Source organism: Acomys russatus, chromosome 12, assembly GCF_903995435.1.
Source record: "Acomys russatus chromosome 12, mAcoRus1.1, whole genome shotgun sequence".
Taxonomy (NCBI): Eukaryota; Metazoa; Chordata; class Mammalia; order Rodentia; family Muridae; genus Acomys; species Acomys russatus.
This window is the reverse complement of record NC_067148.1, coordinates 38,348,091-38,365,869: the sequence shown is the minus strand read 5'-3', so window position 1 is coordinate 38,365,869 and position 17,779 is coordinate 38,348,091. Positions and strand designations below refer to the sequence as shown.

The window sequence follows — 17,779 nt, the reverse complement described above, 5'->3', positions numbered from 1 at the left end:
CTAAAAACATGCCCCTCACTCATTAGCAGCCCTATCTCCAGAGTACTTGGGAGACAACCATTACTACTGGCTCTTTCTCAAGTTTCAGCAGATCTTGTTCACTGGCTCAAACAAAAGCCACAAGGAACAGGACAGGGCAGGAGGAGTCCTGACACCTCACATGTGGCTGGGATCTGAAGGGGGGTCTCAGCTCAGTCTGCTGCTGAGAGGCTCTAACTCTGCAAAGTGGCATCAAGTTTATTAGCTGATGCAGCCACAATGCACATGTACCTCACGGTGAAAGATAAGGCAAAAGGCCCAAGAAAGCCAATGTTTGACAAGTGCTCAACCCACAACAGGCTTTCTGCAGTCCAGCAAATCTCTTTTCCAGATATTTCAGTCAATTTAGAGAACGTGATAAAGCAGCCACAGCACGAGCACTCCCAGAATCCAAAGCCTAAGGTCTCACTGCGTTTGTGGACTTCAGGACCACACAAAGACTAGGGTGAAGTCAGCCAGCTGGTGTTAAGGAATGCGCTGCTGCCAGATTGGATGAGGCACTCTGGAAAACTCAACCTTGGAGGTACCTCCCATTCTGGCAACCCAGAGTTCATAAAAATGCTTTTTAACTTTTAGTTTTGGGGTTGTAGTTAGCAAAGCTTGCTGAAACTCTCCAAGCAGGTTAAGGGCCTGAAAGCCAAGCTGAATGCACACATAAGCCAAAGCCATAGTGTTACAATGCTGGTACATATACTTTCAGATCACCTCAAAGGCGAATCCCCCCAAGACGAAGGCACCTCTCACCCTAGACCCTGCACAGTAACCCTAGGCTGGAAGGAATGAAGGACTCTCACCAAGCAAGACTACCAAAGAGGAAGACAATCTACTCTGCAAGAAAGGGGGGAGGTTGCCAAGCAGCTTTGGCACCAGAGAGGATACCCCATTAGCACAAAGCAAAAAGTATGTATGTACAGCCACAGACAGACAGAAGCAGGGCTTTAGCTCCAAGCAAGAGATTTCTATGAACTAAAGGCAAATAGAAGTTAGCAAAGAAAAGGCAAGGATAACCCTTTCCAACCTTATGAGACTTTCAACTCTGGACCTGAACTCAGCAGCCACTCTGGGCCAGCTGTCAGTCTAACTGGACAGAAACTAGTACACTTGAGCACTAGGCAGTGGAGTCTTACTTTGAGAGCTAGACATCACCTTATTATGTTAGACCACAACAGTCCTGGAATAAAGTACCATATGACTACATAATGGGCTTGTGGGTATGAAGCTGTATTCCCTCAATGGCCCTGCATGGAGAAGTCTGTGTGCCATCCCTTGATAATGGTGACAGTCAATCCAAAGGCCACATCTTGATGCACCATAAAGAGCAAGAGCATGAGACAAGCTGGTTTAGCACCATTTATTTGTGATCTCAGCTGTTGTAGTAGTTGCTGCTGTCAGCCTGTTCTCAAAGGATAACATGCTCTTCCGTTCCTCTTGTCCAGGACAGAAGGGTCTTCCGGGTGGCACGCCAACAGAACAAGAGACTCCGATGACGCCAGCTTCAATGATGGTGCCATCCAGAGAGGGAGAGGGTCATGGCACATTCAATCGCGGCTTCCAGAGGTTTTGAAAAAGGAGCCTTTGGGGGCCCAGCCTGCCTGGCATTCTAGTGGAAGTGCAAAAGGTAGCTCAATGGGAGAGGAAAGAGAGTGGGGAGCAAGGGAAAGTGGCATCTGGGTCTTGAGGAGGGTGTTACAGCTGCAGGGCAGGAGTCCCAGAGGCTCCTAGGTCCTGGAAATATTGTTTATGGGATTTCACAAGTCAAGATGAACTGCCTCCAGGTATCAGAAAGGGGAGAACAGTGGGGAGTGAATGGAAACTACTCTTTCCCTTTCCTAACCAGGTTAGATGGGAACCTAACAAACAAGAATCCTAGGGAAAGATGTAACCTTTAGAGCTTTGACTACACCTAGCAGGAGGGCAGACACTACTTCTGTCCTGCAGCAGAGAGTTAAGACACACCTTCTCTAAGAAAAACAGTGCTGATACAGGATTGCTGAGACAAGCAACCAGGGCTACAGATGGCAAATGAGTGCTGGTGGCTCCAATGAGTCAGAGGCAACCATCTGATATTGGACCTGTTCCCATGGCAGTACCCCCAGTTAAAAACTGGCACCTAGCTGGTACAAGCGAACTCCACCTACAACATCGTATGTGAATGCATGGGAAAGTCTCACACAGTCTGCCTGCTGAGGAATACAACCACTGGGCTCACCATTAGTCTCGAATAGGAATGGCATGATGGTGATATTATACTAACGATGACAGCAGTAATACTTGGTCCTGTAAGAGGTGTCCTGCCCTGAGGACCTTCAGTTACAAAGTTACCACAACCACACTGTTTACTCCTGTACTCCCATCTTATAGCTGGAGAAACTGATGCAGAGTTGTAGAGACTTCCCAAAGGCACATACATACTAACTCAGGGCCACAGGAGACAATAAAGAGACCTGACTCCTGGCTGGCTGGCTTTCCTTACAACTTTGAGACAGCCTGGAAGCTCTTCCCACACCTAGTCATAATGACCTGAGCTCAGCTGTCACTGTCCCTGAAGGAGCAAGCCCTCATCAGTTATTCTCAATGTGGACAGTAGGATACAAGCTTCTTTCTCCTGTCCCCTCCCTTCTCCTCTCACAACCTGCGTAGTTCCTCTAGACTTCAGTTCTATACATAGAAAGTGGAGTCACCACTGCTGATAAGAAGTCAATCTCCCAAGACAAAGAAAACAGACTAAAGCTGACAGGTTAAACAGACATGCAGAGGTGGGGTCAGGGTGGGTGGGGAAGAGGATTTTATTGTTCAATGAAATTGTCTTTAAAAGCAGCCATGAAAAACCTCTGAAAGAGCTTTGGCTTTTGTTTTAAAATAGTGGTTAGTGTTAAGAAAGACAAGACAGCCTACAGAAGTGAAGCCAGCCCAGGCAGGGAAACTGGGTTCCTGCAGAAGGGCTCTCTGCTCCACAGCACCTCACAGTAGGCCCTTGGAGCCTCACGAACAAGAACTTCAACAAGTGGCCAAAGCCCTGGAGGGGGCTGGTGTGTCCCTACTTCACAAGTCAGTGTCAAGTATGACCACATGCATCTGGGCCCAACTATGGAGCTACTTCTGCTAAGCTCAGGGACCTGTACCCCCCACCCCTCCCAACACGTACTTGATGCTGTCGGTGTGGGTTTTGTATTCCATAATGGTGTTGGGAGGTAGGTTAAGCACGCGCCGAAGAGTATCCCGGATTCGGGCTGTGGTTGCTTGGTCGCTGGCGGTCTTATTCCATATAGAAATAATGTCCTCCTAAGGGAGGAACAGATGACTTATCAAACCAACCAGAAGCAACAATGAGAGCAGCGGCAACACAAGAACACTGGCCCAGGCTGACTCACCTGAAAGCGGACAGAGACCACAGCCCCACAGATCTCCTCCCCAACCATGAATTGCTCCCCCAGCATGGCCAGGATGAGATTCTCCCAGCAGCGGGAAGCTAAGCCCTTCCGAAGTCGAATGATCCACTTGCCACCATTTTTATTAGCATCGTCCTATAGAAAGATGGAAAGCATCAAGGTTAAAATACTGGTCCACAGTGTCATCTTTGAATACCCAAGGAATACCTTGGAAGACCAGGGAAGTATGGTCATTTTCCAGTTCAAAGGAGATAAAAAATAGGGAACAAAAGAAAAGCAAGGAGAAAAAAAAAAAAAAAAAAAAAAGACAGGCATCCTTGACCTAATTAATTTTTAAAACAGGTTAATAAATCTTTTAAAAAGAATCCACTTTTATCAGAACTATCTTACAAATCAAAGTGAAATGTCACATTTCAAACACAGATCAAAATCACCATTTGCTAAAAGCTGACTATCCCTAAGTACCAAGTACAAAAGCCAGAAGCTCAGATCATAACTCAGACACAATGTAGTAGAGACAGACAAATCAATTATAGTTATAGTCTACTGAGTACTACTGTAACCGTGCACACAGGACGGCGAGAGAGCATATGGCTAGAAACCTCAGAGGAACCAAATAAACCGGTCTTGAGGGAAACATTTAACTTGTGAAGCAGGTGAAGAATGCTAAGGGCCCCAGGAGGAACATGTCTACAGGGAAGGGAAGATTTTTCACATTTTCTACAACTTTTTTTCTTAGAAAAAAAAAAAAAAAATGCTCTGGCCATGGAGTAGAAGTGCTGCACAAGCACAGTCAAGTAACAGCTCTGCAAAGAGATCACAGAGCTCACTTCTGGGTCTCTTGTTACTATGAAGGTTTTTTTCTTATACTTTAATCCTCTAGGTACTAAGCAAATTCATTACATATACATGTACACACAGACATGAGTTCTATGGGAATAAGGACATTTAAAAAAATGTTTACTGCTATAATTATACCATTTGAATGACAGTACCGATGATGGTTTGAATAAGAGTAACCCCCATAGGCTCAGATATTTGAATTAATAGTCTCCAGGGAGTGGCACTATTTGAAATAATTAGAAAGATTAAGAGTGTGGCCTTGTGAGAGGAAGTGTGCCATTGTGGGTGGGTTTCGAGCTGTTAAAGCACATGCCAAGGCCAGAGTCTCTTTCTCTGCTTATGGACCAGGATATTCAGCTACTGTTCCAGTGCCTGCCTATATGTCATGATGCTCCCTACCATGACGATAATGGACTAAACCTCTAAAACTGTAAGCAAGCCCCAATTAAATGCTTTCTCTTATAACAGTTGCCTTGGTCATGGTGTCTCTTACTGCAATACAACAGTAGCTAACTAAGACAGCACCATCTTTAAAGCCGCTCTGCAGTCAGAACCAATGAACACATGCAACTGCATCAATGTCTTTCCTAGAGGTGCAGGTTCCCAAGACATCAAATAATGTTATGGCTTTGAGATAAAACTCCAAAACTCTTTTAACTTTGTCAGGGCTTAACAACAAAATCTGCTCACAAAAGTAGCTAGAAGCATTAGTCCTTACCTCCCACATAGGTTTAATTCCTTCTTTGAAGAGATGAAAGTCACTGTGGCCTGTCAGGTCCCCAGGACGTACCATATGGCTGTAAAACTTCCAGAACTGTTCCACCTGCAGAAAGAAGAGCCAAGAGTCCATGAATTTTATCTTTTCTTTGGATGCGCACAAGCTGTGTTACTGAGAAGAGAAACACAAGAGACACTGGGCCTCATCTGTCTTCTTTGGGGAACTCATTATGTAGAGCAGGGTAGAAAGAAGAGCATATTAGAACTACCTCCTGCCTCCACCTCCCAAGTGCTAGGATCATAAGCATGTACTTCTATACCTGGCTAATATAGACTAATCAAATGGGGGGAAAGTAAAACAAAATAGACAGCACACAACACTTTCAATAAAAGGAGACACTCTGGGGCCAGAGAGCTGGCTCAGGCACAAGCACTCTGGTTGACCTTCCGGAGAACCCAGATTCTCTTCCTAGCACTCATATGGCAGCTCATAACCATTTCTGATTCACAGACCCAGGAGCTCTAATACCCTCTTCAAATTTCTTTGGGCACTGTACACATGTGGTACACATATATGTATTTAGCTAAACACTAATACAGATAAAATCAAAATAAAATCTTAAAAAAAAATTGGTGAAAACTGCTGGCTGCCTTCAACAGCTTTGAGGAGGTAAATCCAGCCACACTCACATGTTCCTCCTCTCACCATGCAGTAACTCTTTGCACAACCGAGAACCTTCTGTCTTGAGGTATATGAGGCACCACAAGGCCTCACTTGCATATACTTGTAGAGCCAAACCTAGTAAGATTTTTCTTTTTGTTTAGACAGAGTCTCACACTATAGTCCAGGCTGGCCTATGACTAATGTTTCTACCGCTCCTCTCATCTGGAAATATGTTTCCTCCTAATTTGCCTTAAATTTCTGAAGAAAGCTAGATTTATATTTTTCTTTCAAATGTGTTTATACACTTGTAATTTCAGTATTCTCCCTAGGGAATGGGGATCACTCAGACAGAGCTACATAATGAGACCTGCCTCAAAAACAAATAAACAACAAAACCCCAGGAGCTGGAAACCTAGATGGCTCAGGGGTTAAGAGAAGTCATTGTTCTTCCTCCCAGAGGATCTGAGTTCAGTTCCCAGCACTCACACGGAATGGTTCACAAGAGCCTGTAACTACAGCATCAGAGAATCTAATGTCCACTTCTACCCTCTGTAGACACTTAGCAGACACACACACACACACACACACACACACACACACACACACACTCCTGTGATCTACAGAAGACAGGGTAGGAACTAGCAATAGGGAGGCACTTTAGGATGTAAAGACATGGAGAGTAACTACCCGTAACTCTCCACACCACACTCAACAAGACTGCATAGCAGGAAACAGCTGCTGGCAGATATTCAGGCCCTGTTAAATCTACATAACAAAAGAAACCGACCTCCTATGACATGAAATAGTTGTTCTCTCCAGCTGCCTCCCTGACAGAATATTTCACATTTCAAAGTCAGAACTAATGCCACCTATAGGATTCTAATGGACACCTCATCTCTGCAACTGCTGGGTCTATCTGTACATATGATAATTTGGAAGATAACAGTGAGCAGTAATCTAAACTTTTATCTATCCTAACAACTGAAAAAACTATGTAAGTTCATGAGTACCAAGGCTCACTGTGTATTAGGATGGAGGGGTGTGGTGGGGACAAAGTATATCAATTCTTTAGGCAAGAATCAGTTTGATGGTTCAATCTCTTCAGATCTTAGAGGCAAAATATACAAATCTGTACCTAAGCCAAGAGAGAGATAAAATAAACAACATAAGAAAGAGTGTTAAGGGAGCTAGAGAGGTGGCTCAGCAGTTAAGAGCTCTGTCTGCTCTTCGAAAGGTCCTGAGTTCAATTCTCAGCAACTACATGGTAGCTCACAACCGTCTATAATGAGATCTGGTGTCCTTTTCTGGCCTGCATGTGTACATGCAAATAGAACACTTTGTTTGTTTGTTTGTTTGTTTGTTTTTTGAGACAAGTTTTACTGTGTAGCCTTCTATTTTGTTGTTAAAGGTTTCTTTTCTTAGCCAGGTGGTGGTGCTGCACGCCTTTAATCCCAGGACTTGGGAGGCAGGGGCAGGCGGATCTCTTGTGTTCAAGGCCATTCTGGTCTACAGAGTGAGTTGCAGGCTAACCAAGACTACACAGAGAAATCCAATCTCAAAGAAAAAAAGTTTCTTTCCCTTTTCTCCCCTCCCTTTTTAGAGACAGAGTCTTACTATGCTGGCCTAAAAGTCACTATGTAGACCAGGCTGGCCTTTAACTCACCAAGCTCTTCCTGCTTCTGCCACTACATCTGGCCTACAGGTTTATTTTTCACTTTTGTTTATGTGTATGTATATATATATTCACACATGCTTGTGGGTACCCCCAGAGCCCAGAGGACATTGGATTCCCTAGAGCTGGAGCTACAAGTGGTTATGGATGCTGGGACTCAAAACTCCAGTTGTCTGGAAGCATAGGAAATGCTTTTAACCATTGAGTCATCTTTCCGGCCCCAAAAGATGTCTTTTCAAAAGTTCTACTTTAAGCCAAAAATACTTTTGACTGGCTCAGAGAAGAGGTGCAGAGAAGACCTGTAGGAGCCATTGCAGCTTCTTTCCTCACCATACACTCGAGGAAGAGCCTCCAGGAGTCATGCAGTACAGAGCCAGGGCAGCACACATGGCGATACTGTCTGTTTTGAGACAGGGTCTTGCTAGACCTCAGCCTGGCTTGGAACTTGGGATTCTTTTGCCTCAGCTTCCTGGGAAATCACAGCCATAAGCCACATTCCTAGCACTAGAATACTGCTCTTGCAGTTTCCAGCACCCAGGTCAGGTAGCCCACAACTTCCTGTAACACCAGCCCCCAGGAATCGGATACCTTCTGGCCTTGTGGGCATGTGCATATGTGCACAAATACACACAGATACATACACATAACTTAAAATGAGATAAACCTTAAAAAAAAAAAGACATCTTTCAAAAATTAGTGCTTTTTTATTAGTATGCACATGTGTGCCCACAGAGTCCAGAGGTGCGAGATGCCTCTGGAGCTGGGGTTACAGCTGCTTGATGTGGGTGCTGGGAATTGAACTCAGGTCCTCAGGAAGAGCAGTATGTGCTTTTGCTTTTAACAAATGAGATATTTCTCAAATCCATGTCCCCCTTTCTTTTGTTTTGTGTTTTGAGATAGGATTTCTCTGTGTAGCCCAGCTTCTCTAACTCCTTAATGTTATTTTATTTTTAAGATTTATTTCTTTTTTTATGTATAAGAATGTTCTATTTGGCTGAGTGTGGTGGCGCACACCTTTAATCCCAGCATTTGGGAGGCAGAGACAGGCAGATCACTGTGAGTTCGAGGCCAGACTGGTCTATAAAGTGAGTCCAGGATGGCCAAGGCTACAAAGAGAAACCTTGTCTCAAAAAACCAAATATAAGAAAAGAAAAAAGGAAAAAAAAAAAAAAAAACAAACACTAAAACTACTGCTTTGGGTTTGAAAACGGTTTCATGTTATCATTACTTCTTAGAAGGAATTTAGTGTCACAGACCCTTCCTTTTTATTTATTGCGTATACAGTATTCTGCCTGCATGTGAGCCAGCAGGCCAGAAGAGGGCACCAGATCTCATTAAATGGTTATGAACCGCCATGTGGTTGCTGGGAATTGAACTCATGACCTTTGGAAGAGCAATCAGTGCTCTTAACCTCTGAGCCATCTCTCCAGCCCCCCACAAGCCACTTCTTAGTGCTGTGATTTATGAAGCAGGCTTTAGGCTTTATCATTTGTCCAGGGAGTGCTGAGGGTGCTGATGACAAACTTAATACTAAAAGGGAAGAAGAGGGCATCAGATCACATTATAGATGGTTGTGAGCCACCATGTGGTTGCTGGGAATTGAGCTCAGGAATTTTGGAGGAGCAGTTAGTGCCCTTAAGCTCTGAACCATCTCTCCAACCTCCAAACTCACAATTCTTTTTCTATATTCTATATAAGAGAATAATTTAATGTCTTTTCCAGTTCCTTCTCTGATCCTAATGTTTAACCAGTTGTTCCTAACAGCGGCTGCCACTGTAGCTGGAAATTAGTCTAACATTCCCACACAACAGACTGATGGTTTCTGTGCTAGAAACCAATGGATAAGCTGGGTGTGGTAGATCACATCTGTAATCCCAATACTTAAGACAGGACTGTGGCAAGATCTCAACCAGCCTGGGGCTACCCAGCAAGACCTGCTCTTAGAAAACTGATTCTGCACAGAGACTGAACACAGAGCATACAGGGTATAGGAAAGCCTTTGTTGAACAAAAGAGCACTGGTGTTAAGTTGTAGTCAGGGTCTCCAAATATAGACATGTAGTAAAGAGCCAGGAGGGAGGTGAGGGTGGGCTGGGTGAGAAGGAGCCTGAGCACTCTGTACTGATGCCATCCACAGAAACAATTTTATCAGAATCCAATTTCTTTTTCTTTTTAAAAGATTATTTATTTATTCAATGTATATGAGTGCTCTGTTTGAATGTACACCTGGCATGCCAGAAGAAGGCATCAGATCCCAGGAGATGGTTGTGAGCCACCCTGTGGTTGCTGGGAATCGAACTCAGGACCTCTGGAAAAGCAGACAGTGCTCTTAACTGCGGTGCCATCTCTCCAGCCCCTCAGAATCCAATTTCATGAGGACAGATATGATATATAACAAACATTGTCCCTCTTATGACACTTTGTATATGAAGACTGAATAAGTATCTGCTGAAATAAAAAAAAACAAAACCCTCAAATCAAAACTCTGTATTCTGCCATTCTGATCAAAGCTGCCATTCCCACACTTATATTACCTACATGTTACCTATGGACAGCTAACAACGAACCTAAGAATAGAACAAACATGACCTTGGGAACACACCTTAGCCAAGTAAGGAAACCAGAATGTTTAACAGGTTATTAGGAAGGTAGATAAACTGCGGCAGAAATGCAGGTAGGAGTTCCATACCAAGGAATATTTCAAACAACTAAGTACTCACAGAGGCAAAGGTGCCAATCTGCTTGATGTTCTGCTCGTAGCTCTGTGAGCTGGTGGGACGGCCGGGGGTTCTTCTAGAGTACCAAAAGGTGTAGTTGTACTGCAGGGGATGCTCTGCTGGTCCAGGGACAACAGCCTGGCGAATACAGAAGGCAAGTTAATGCATGGCACGTGTCACAATGCTGAGAATGCAAACATTTTATTCTATTGTTCTTTTATTTTAGATTAATTTTTGTTACCCGCCCTCCCCTGCCCGTGTGTGTGTGTGTGTGTGTGTGTGTGTGTGTGTGTGTGTGTACACGTGTACATGTGCATGTATGTGTGTGGGTGCTTTCAGAGGCCAGAAGAGGGCTTGTTAGCTAGCTGGCATAAATGCTGAGACCAAAACTCTGGTCCCCTGTAAGAAAAGCAAGTGCTTTTAATCACTAAGTCACCTCTTTAGCGCCTTGTTTTGTTTTGTTTTAAATTGTGATTATTATTATCATGTATGTGTATGAAAGACAGAGTGTGGGAGCATGTATGTCATGGTGTATGTGTGGAGATCAGAGGACAACTTTCAGGATTAGTTCTTCCTTTCTTACTGTGGGACCCAAGGATTGAATTCATATCATCAGGCTTGTGTCTAATGGGCCATTTCTTTGATCCCTAATAAACATTTTATAGTGCCACTGCTACTAGATGTGGTGGCACAAATCTTTAATTTCAGGACTGGGAGGCAGAGGCAGGCAGATCTGTGAGTTTGAGAACACACTGGTTGACAGACTGAGTTCCTGGCTAGTCAGGGCTAAACAAGCAAACAGTGGTTTGTTTGTTTTTTTAAAGTGTAGTTTCTTACCACCTCCACAACTGAAAATAATACCATCATTTCAATTACTTGCAATGTTCTGGAGCCTGATTATACAGTGCATTTAGTGGTTAGATGATTCTAAGCTGCTATAACACAACTTTCTGCCTTTCTTATAAAACCACTGGCAAGCCAGGCGTGGTGGCGCGTGCCTTTAATCCCAGCACTCAGGCGGCAGAGGCAGGTGAATCACTGTGAGTTTGAGGCCATCCTAGACTACAAAGCAAGTCTATAAAAAATAAAAGCATTGGCATTTATTATCTCAACCTATGTTCACTCCAAGTACTACCCCTCAACATTCATTACTAAAGACTGGCAAATTGCTTAACCTGCTTGTGCCTCAGCTCCCTGTCTGCAAGACGGAGGAATTAACAATAGCCACCTCAATGGGTCACTGTTAAGAACAGCTGAACTAGCAGCATGAAGTGCTTGGGCACTGCCTAACAGAGTGCATGCTCAGTGAACACAGGTCTTTATTCACTGCTTCCTCGCCTTTGTGACTTTTCCTTCCTTCCTTCCTTTTTTGGAGACAGGTTTTCTCTGTGTAGTCCTAGCTGTCCTGGAATTTACTCTGTAAACCAAGTTGGCCTCAAACTCAGAGATCTGCCTGCCTGCCTCCCAAGTGCTGGGATTATCATCTCCTGACACCTTTGTGACTTCTTAACAACCTAGCAGAAAATGCTTATGTTTGGCAAGTATTTGGGATTATCAGATAAATAGTGCTATAATGCTGAAAAAAACTTGATTCATTTATCTTCCATTCCGTAAATTCTATCTGAAGCCACTTTCAATGTGTATTACTGTTGACTGAGAAGTCTAAAACAGTGATGTATATGATGTGAGTTACTGAGTAGCCTTTAAAGCAAGTCCCAGTTGAGAACCCTGACTCCTCCATCTCACACGAGGATACTGTAAAGCAAGGCAGCACCCTAAGACTTCACAAGAGGAAGTTCTAATTTCCAAAATAAATCTAGTCATTCTACCAGTTTTTAAATCTTGTAATTACAGATGCACACTAAGGATTTCATTGTGACATTTCCAACATGCATCCACCAGGCTTTGGCTACACCCAGTGACCCATGTCCTCTTTCTTACCATCTCCACACATTTCACTTCGTTTTTAGTGCTGGGGATTGAACCCAAAGCCTTATATCCTCCTGTAAAAGTAACTTTTATTCTCCTGGCTCAATTGTTGTCTGGGAGGCTAATTGCCCTTCTGCTAACCTAGGCCTAGTCCTGGAAGCTTCTAGCCTCTGTACAATCTAATCTAGGCCTAAAATGTTTTTGGCCTCTGAGACTTACTGCTTAATAAGCTCATTCTTATTTGTTTTTCTGAGCTCTGGGCTGGCTGGTTCAACTCAGCTGTTCTGGCCCAAACTCTTCTCCCAGCTGACTTATTTAATCTGGTTTCTCTCTCGGCCCAGAATTGTTCTGCTTGGCCTCAAACTAACTCAGCTCTAATCTGCTCTAATCTTCTGTCTTCTTCGCATTTTCTGTCTGCTTGTCTTCACCTGAGTTCTCTCTCTCTGCATCCATCTATTACTGTCCTGGTAAAAACTGCCTCCTCTCTCTGTAAAACTGTCTCTTAAGTATCTTCCCTTCCTTTTTCTTCTTGTGATAGTTGGGTGTATCCTATTCTGTCAAATCTTCTCTGATTTGTCACTTTTTCTGCCACTCAAACATGGGTGCTTCCTTCTACAAACTAACTTTACCTTTGTTTGGTATTAAAGGCAATGTACCACTACGCCTGGATCTAAGCTTTTCTTTACCTAACACTTGTTCTAAACCAGGCTGGCCTTGAACTCAAATCTGTCTGCCTCTGACTCCTGGATTAAAGGCATGTTTGTATTCCAGCCGGATCACACAGACCTAGATCTTTGGATATGGTCTCTTGCCAGCTGTATCACATAGACCTAGAAGCTCTTTGGATGTGATCTCTTGCCAGAACAGCCATTATTTGAATTAACATTCCTCTACACCCTCCCATAGAGTGATACTCCTAGTCCCACAATCTTTTTGTATATATGTGTTCATGTGTGCACAAGAGCACATGGAGGGAAGGCATCTCACTAGCCGCCCCATAACCTTGTTTTTAGAGCAAATCAAGAGATTCCAAAAGAGTGCTTGCAGTCAAGCTGATCTGCTATCTTCAGATAAACAGACTCCATGAGTTAACCAAGGCTCACATGCAAAAGCAACTACACCTGTATTATAACCGAAAACATACCTTCCTCTTGCCACTGCTCTGGCTCTTGTCCCGTTCCGTTTTTTCCTTCTCACCATCTTTCTGTGTGCTGTTTTCTTCATTCTGATCATGGTCTCCACTGTCATCATCTTTTAAGCTACATGGGAAAGCAAAATAATGTCATTCCATAACAAAAGTATTCTTGTACCTAACAAAACCACAAAGTCTTAGAACTACCATGTAACTAGCCCAAAGTCACCCAAATCACAGGCCAATGAGATGTATCTGTGAGAAAGGCAAAAGGGAAATCAAACCAAGAGAATTAAATAAAAACTATTAAATCATCTAACCTGTGAATTCCAGCAGGCTCTCAGTTTCCCAACAGCAGCATAAAAAAGCAGCTTTAAAGGGTAGCTTTTGTTGTCAAAAACAAGCCAGTTATGCCCTCTACTCCCCACCTCTCTTCTAGCTGTCCTCCAGCTATACCTTAGGTCAATCTATAAATGGGTCTGACACAAATCTCCCCTTTCCACTTTCTAAATGAGAATCCATTATTTAACCTGCATCCTTAAAACCCTCAACCGTTAGCTGGGCGTGGTGGCACATGCCTGTAATCCCAGCACTCAGGAGGCAGAAGCAGGATCATTGTGAGTTCGAGGCCAGCCTGGTCTACAAAGTGAGTCCAGGATAGCCAAGGCTACACAGAGAAACCCTGTCTCGAAAAACTTAAAAAAAAAAAAAAAAAAAAAAGACTCTCAACTGTAAACCTCTATGCTCTAGAGTAAAATACAGCACAAAGTGCTCTACAGAAGACTTTAGAGGTTGGGTCTTGTCCAGTGCCATACTCTTCTCCTCCCTAGCAACTCTTCCCACTGGCCTTCCACTGGGCCTCCAGCCCAAGGTGCCATTTCTGATTTTTCTTCAAGACAGAGACAGAGGGCTTCTTCAGAGCAATATCATACATCATCTCAGTATCACTGGCACCCAAAACAAAACGACACTAACTAAAGGTTAAATGAAAAGGAAAAATAAAAGGGATGTGGTGTCTAATAAGCAGAGTCAAATGTGAAACCTAAAACATACCAGATGCAGACAAAAACAAACACTTTAGTACACAAAGTGTGCCATTTGCTCAATCTGCTAAGGTGGCTCAGTGGATAAAGGTGCTGGGGGCCAAGCCTGCAGACCTGAGTTCAATCCCTGGACCCTACATACATACATGAGAACTTACTCCAGCTAAGTTGTCTTCTGACCCCCTATACACATACTTTAAAAGGGGGAAGGGGAGGGGAGAATGGCATTCACTCTAGAATTAGACCATTCACCCACAGGTTTTCCCCAGAATCATCTTTTGGTTTCTATGACAGTGTGTTTAGAATAGAGTCAGGCATTTTCAAGACAGGTGCTGAAAGCACCTCAGTTGTAACTCAGACATTATCCTATATAGACACAGAACTAAGGTATACAGTGTTTTGCATTTAGAAAGTTGTGGGGGTGTTTGTTTGTCTACAGATCTTTAATGCCTAACACATAAAATGCACCTATAAATATTAGGATGATTAAGCTCGTCATGTCTTGGGATGCCTGCTTTGCCTATGTGGCAGCCATATTGCAGGAGATACTCAGGTGACCATTCCCCATCCCCACCCTGGTCAAGACCCAACTAGATAAGGCACAGGAACAAAGAGCGTCCAGGCAGCCTAATAACCTATGCCTCAGACCCTTGTTCAAAATACAGATTCCTCTCTCCACAGTGATTTCAACCAGGAAAACAAAGACCAAGGATTTGGAAGCTGGAACAGCTTTAGAGTCCATGAAAGAATCAAGACTCAGGAAAGAAGGGGCAGACAGTCCAGAGGAGGAGAAAGAGAAAGAGAAGGGACTGATGAGCACAGCAAGTGAAGAGGAGGTGTGGGGATGCAGCCATCTGCCTGGTGTATCAGAGGCATCACCAGGGCTCATAAAACTCACTTCCCCTTGATTAAACTTGGATTGTTCAGTTTCCTTTTCAAAATGAGCCTGTCTTGAACATAAACTCCATGGATTAAAAATTACCAATGTTTAGCAAGCATCTCACTGGTTACCAGAGTGCCTGTCCCCAAAGAACTGAGGAGATACAATATACAAAGCCTCAACTTGGTGCAAAAGCCCATTCCTGACAAGCCTCTACTCCTGCCATGCCCACCAAAGTACAGTTCCCCAATCTCTGCCTACTCTACCATTTTCAGCATGTGGTCACGCCTCCACTCCTGGTTTACGGCTCTTCAGGACTGTCTCTTGGAAACAGTCCCTAATCTCTCCCAATATAGGTTAAACCAAACCTCCCTTCTGCTCTGAATAATACGAACATCTAGATTTCGTATACTGTTAAGGCTAGTTTTCATCTTCTGATCAAGAACATCTCATGGATTTTTCTACTGCTTTAGCCCCAGACAACTTCCCTGTGTATAGGACATGCTGTGGGGACACATGCCCTAGTCCTTACGACAGCCTCTGAGGTTCAAGAAGGACAGTCATCTAGGCTCTCTCATTTTTGCCCCAACAAAAATGTTGTGTTCCTTCTTTTCTAGTGGTTTTCTTTTAGTCACTACTAGGAAATAAAAAGAAAAAAGAATTAAGGCAGAGAAAAAAAAAAAAACAATGTTATTATCATTCAGAGGCCATCTTGGACCCCTTTCTAAGCCAGCAAATATGAATCTTACTGGACTTCATTTTGTGTCTTTATGATCTGGCCTTTGCTTTAGTTTTGGTGGCTTTGGTAATGGAACCCAGCACCTCCTTCATAGGAAGCACGGAGTTTACTAAACGACAACACCCATCCTCCCTCTCTCCCCCTCCCTCTCTTTCTGGCCTTATGAGAAAGGGTTTCTCTATGAAGCCCTGGCTGTCCTGGAACTCAAAGAGATCCACCTGCCTCTGCCTCTAGTGCTGGGATTAAGGCCACCGCACCTGGCTTGCTTTTACTTCTTGAAGACACTGCTCTCTGTACCTGCACCTAAGACAAGGGGTTTATAATGTGTTTTTCAGAAGCTGCTCTTCCCAGCTGGAAGCTAGATGTGACCGAGATACAGTCAACACTGAAGCAGGAGCACTCTATGACTCAAGCTGCTCAATTCACGTCGAGACTAAGTGACATGGGTCAGCTCTCCAAGCTTCTGTCCAGGTACTTCCCAACACTTTCTGAGATAAGCTAATTCTTTGCAGGTAGAAAATTGACCTAATTCTCCACTGTAGCTCAAGCACCAGGCACAAACATAAAATAAACATGTTTAATGAACAGATCTCAAAAACCAAAATGATACTAAATTAAGATAGTTTAGAAACACTTTAAATATAGGCCAAAAGCTAATGATAGAAAGGGACCCATATAAAACAGGGACTACATGAAGCCTGGCCTCCAAAAACCTAGGACCTGAAAACCAAGTTTACCATAGTTGGGGCTGCAGTTTTTGAGAGGGCATCTTAGGTTCCACGTGTTAGTAACACAAAAGGCAATGAGACCTAGCCGCTTGGTGAGTCTCATGACCACCCTTTAAAGCTATTACCAGCTCTGATTACACTCACAGAAGCAGAGTCCACATATTAAAGGAGGTTAGAGCTCCTTTTTCATCTGTGTCCATCAGATCACACTACTGCACTCACTGGAGGCTGAACTTTGAGAATGATTCTGGGAAATTTCGGGGAGACGTGATAAAGAGTGCAGATGGCAAATATGGAACAATACTACAAACTGCAGAGTTTTCATGTGACCAACCTAAAACTAGGGACAAAGGTATTATCTTTTAATTGCTAATTTAAAATAAAAGCGAGTTTTTTTTCCCCCTACAAAGTTAGAAGGCAGGTGTTAAAAGACCCTACTCCTTACAACAGCTAATAGTCACAAGTAATTAAAACCACCAGGCAAAATGTTGATAAAGAAACTCATGAACAAAGCTGAAGAGCACACCTGAGCTGGCCTTTTAGGCTATCTTGCAGTAGTTGTTTAGCTGTGGAACGCCTCATTTTCCTTAACTGTAAGATCTCTTTTGCACACACGTCTTTAATCCCAGCACTTGGGAGGCAGAGGCAGGTGCATCACTGTGAGTTCAAGGCCAGCCTGGTCTACAAAGTGAGTCCAGGACAGTCAAGGCTACACAGAGAAACCCTGTCTCAAGAAATCAACCAAACAAAAAAGAGATCTCTTTTGCAGAGTTATTATGAAGATGACAGTGGGAAAAGAGGGCAATATACACATAACAGGAACGCAGAAGTGGGAGCAACTAGAAGAAAGGACATCAGCCAGAGGACAGGTCCTGTGGGGGAATACAACGGGGGACAAACTTCATAAATACGAAGGTGTCACAATGGAACCTGTTACCTTCTATGCTAATCTAAAATAGTTTTTAAAAAATCCACAGAGATGCCTGTGGTGATCAGAATGAGACTGCCCCCACAGGCTCATAATTTGAATGTTTTATGACTAGGGAGTGGAACTGTTTGAAGGGATTACAAAGATTGGGGGGGGGGGGCTTGCTGAAGAATATGTGTGCCTTAAGAGCTGCCTTGGCCATGGTATCTCAAGGCCAATATGACTATCCTTACTCAAGACAGATGACTTAAAACTATCTTCTTGGGATGCAGTTTGATTTGTTCAAATAAGGAGAGAAAGGGTGGAAGGGCTGCAGGGTGGGAGCTAGGTACTGCAGGGCTTATGGTGGGAGATCAAGAG

At 43.6% G+C, this 17,779-nt stretch overlaps 1 protein-coding gene across 4 annotated transcripts in view; it reads right to left on the bottom strand.

Annotated features, from left to right (window-relative positions):
* Positions 1-17,779, bottom strand: part of Eif4e2 (eukaryotic translation initiation factor 4E family member 2) — a 30,620-nt gene that overhangs the window by 11,283 nt on the left and 1,558 nt on the right. For 2 of the 4 annotated variants that reach the window (XM_051154257.1, XM_051154258.1), the window contains exons 2-7: positions 13,114-13,228; positions 10,044-10,178; positions 4,990-5,094; positions 3,411-3,563; positions 3,185-3,321; positions 480-1,639 (exon numbers count right to left, since the gene is read on the bottom strand). In XM_051154257.1, the coding sequence (XP_051010214.1) occupies positions 1,567-1,639; positions 3,185-3,321; positions 3,411-3,563; positions 4,990-5,094; positions 10,044-10,178; positions 13,114-13,228 (718 nt within the window). In that variant the 3' untranslated portion in view covers positions 480-1,566. Of the gene's footprint in view, positions 1-479; positions 1,640-3,184; positions 3,322-3,410; positions 3,564-4,989; positions 5,095-10,043; positions 10,179-13,113; positions 13,229-17,779 lie in introns of those variants that run through there. The other 2 variants (XM_051154259.1, XM_051154260.1) reach the window with 1 other exon arrangement.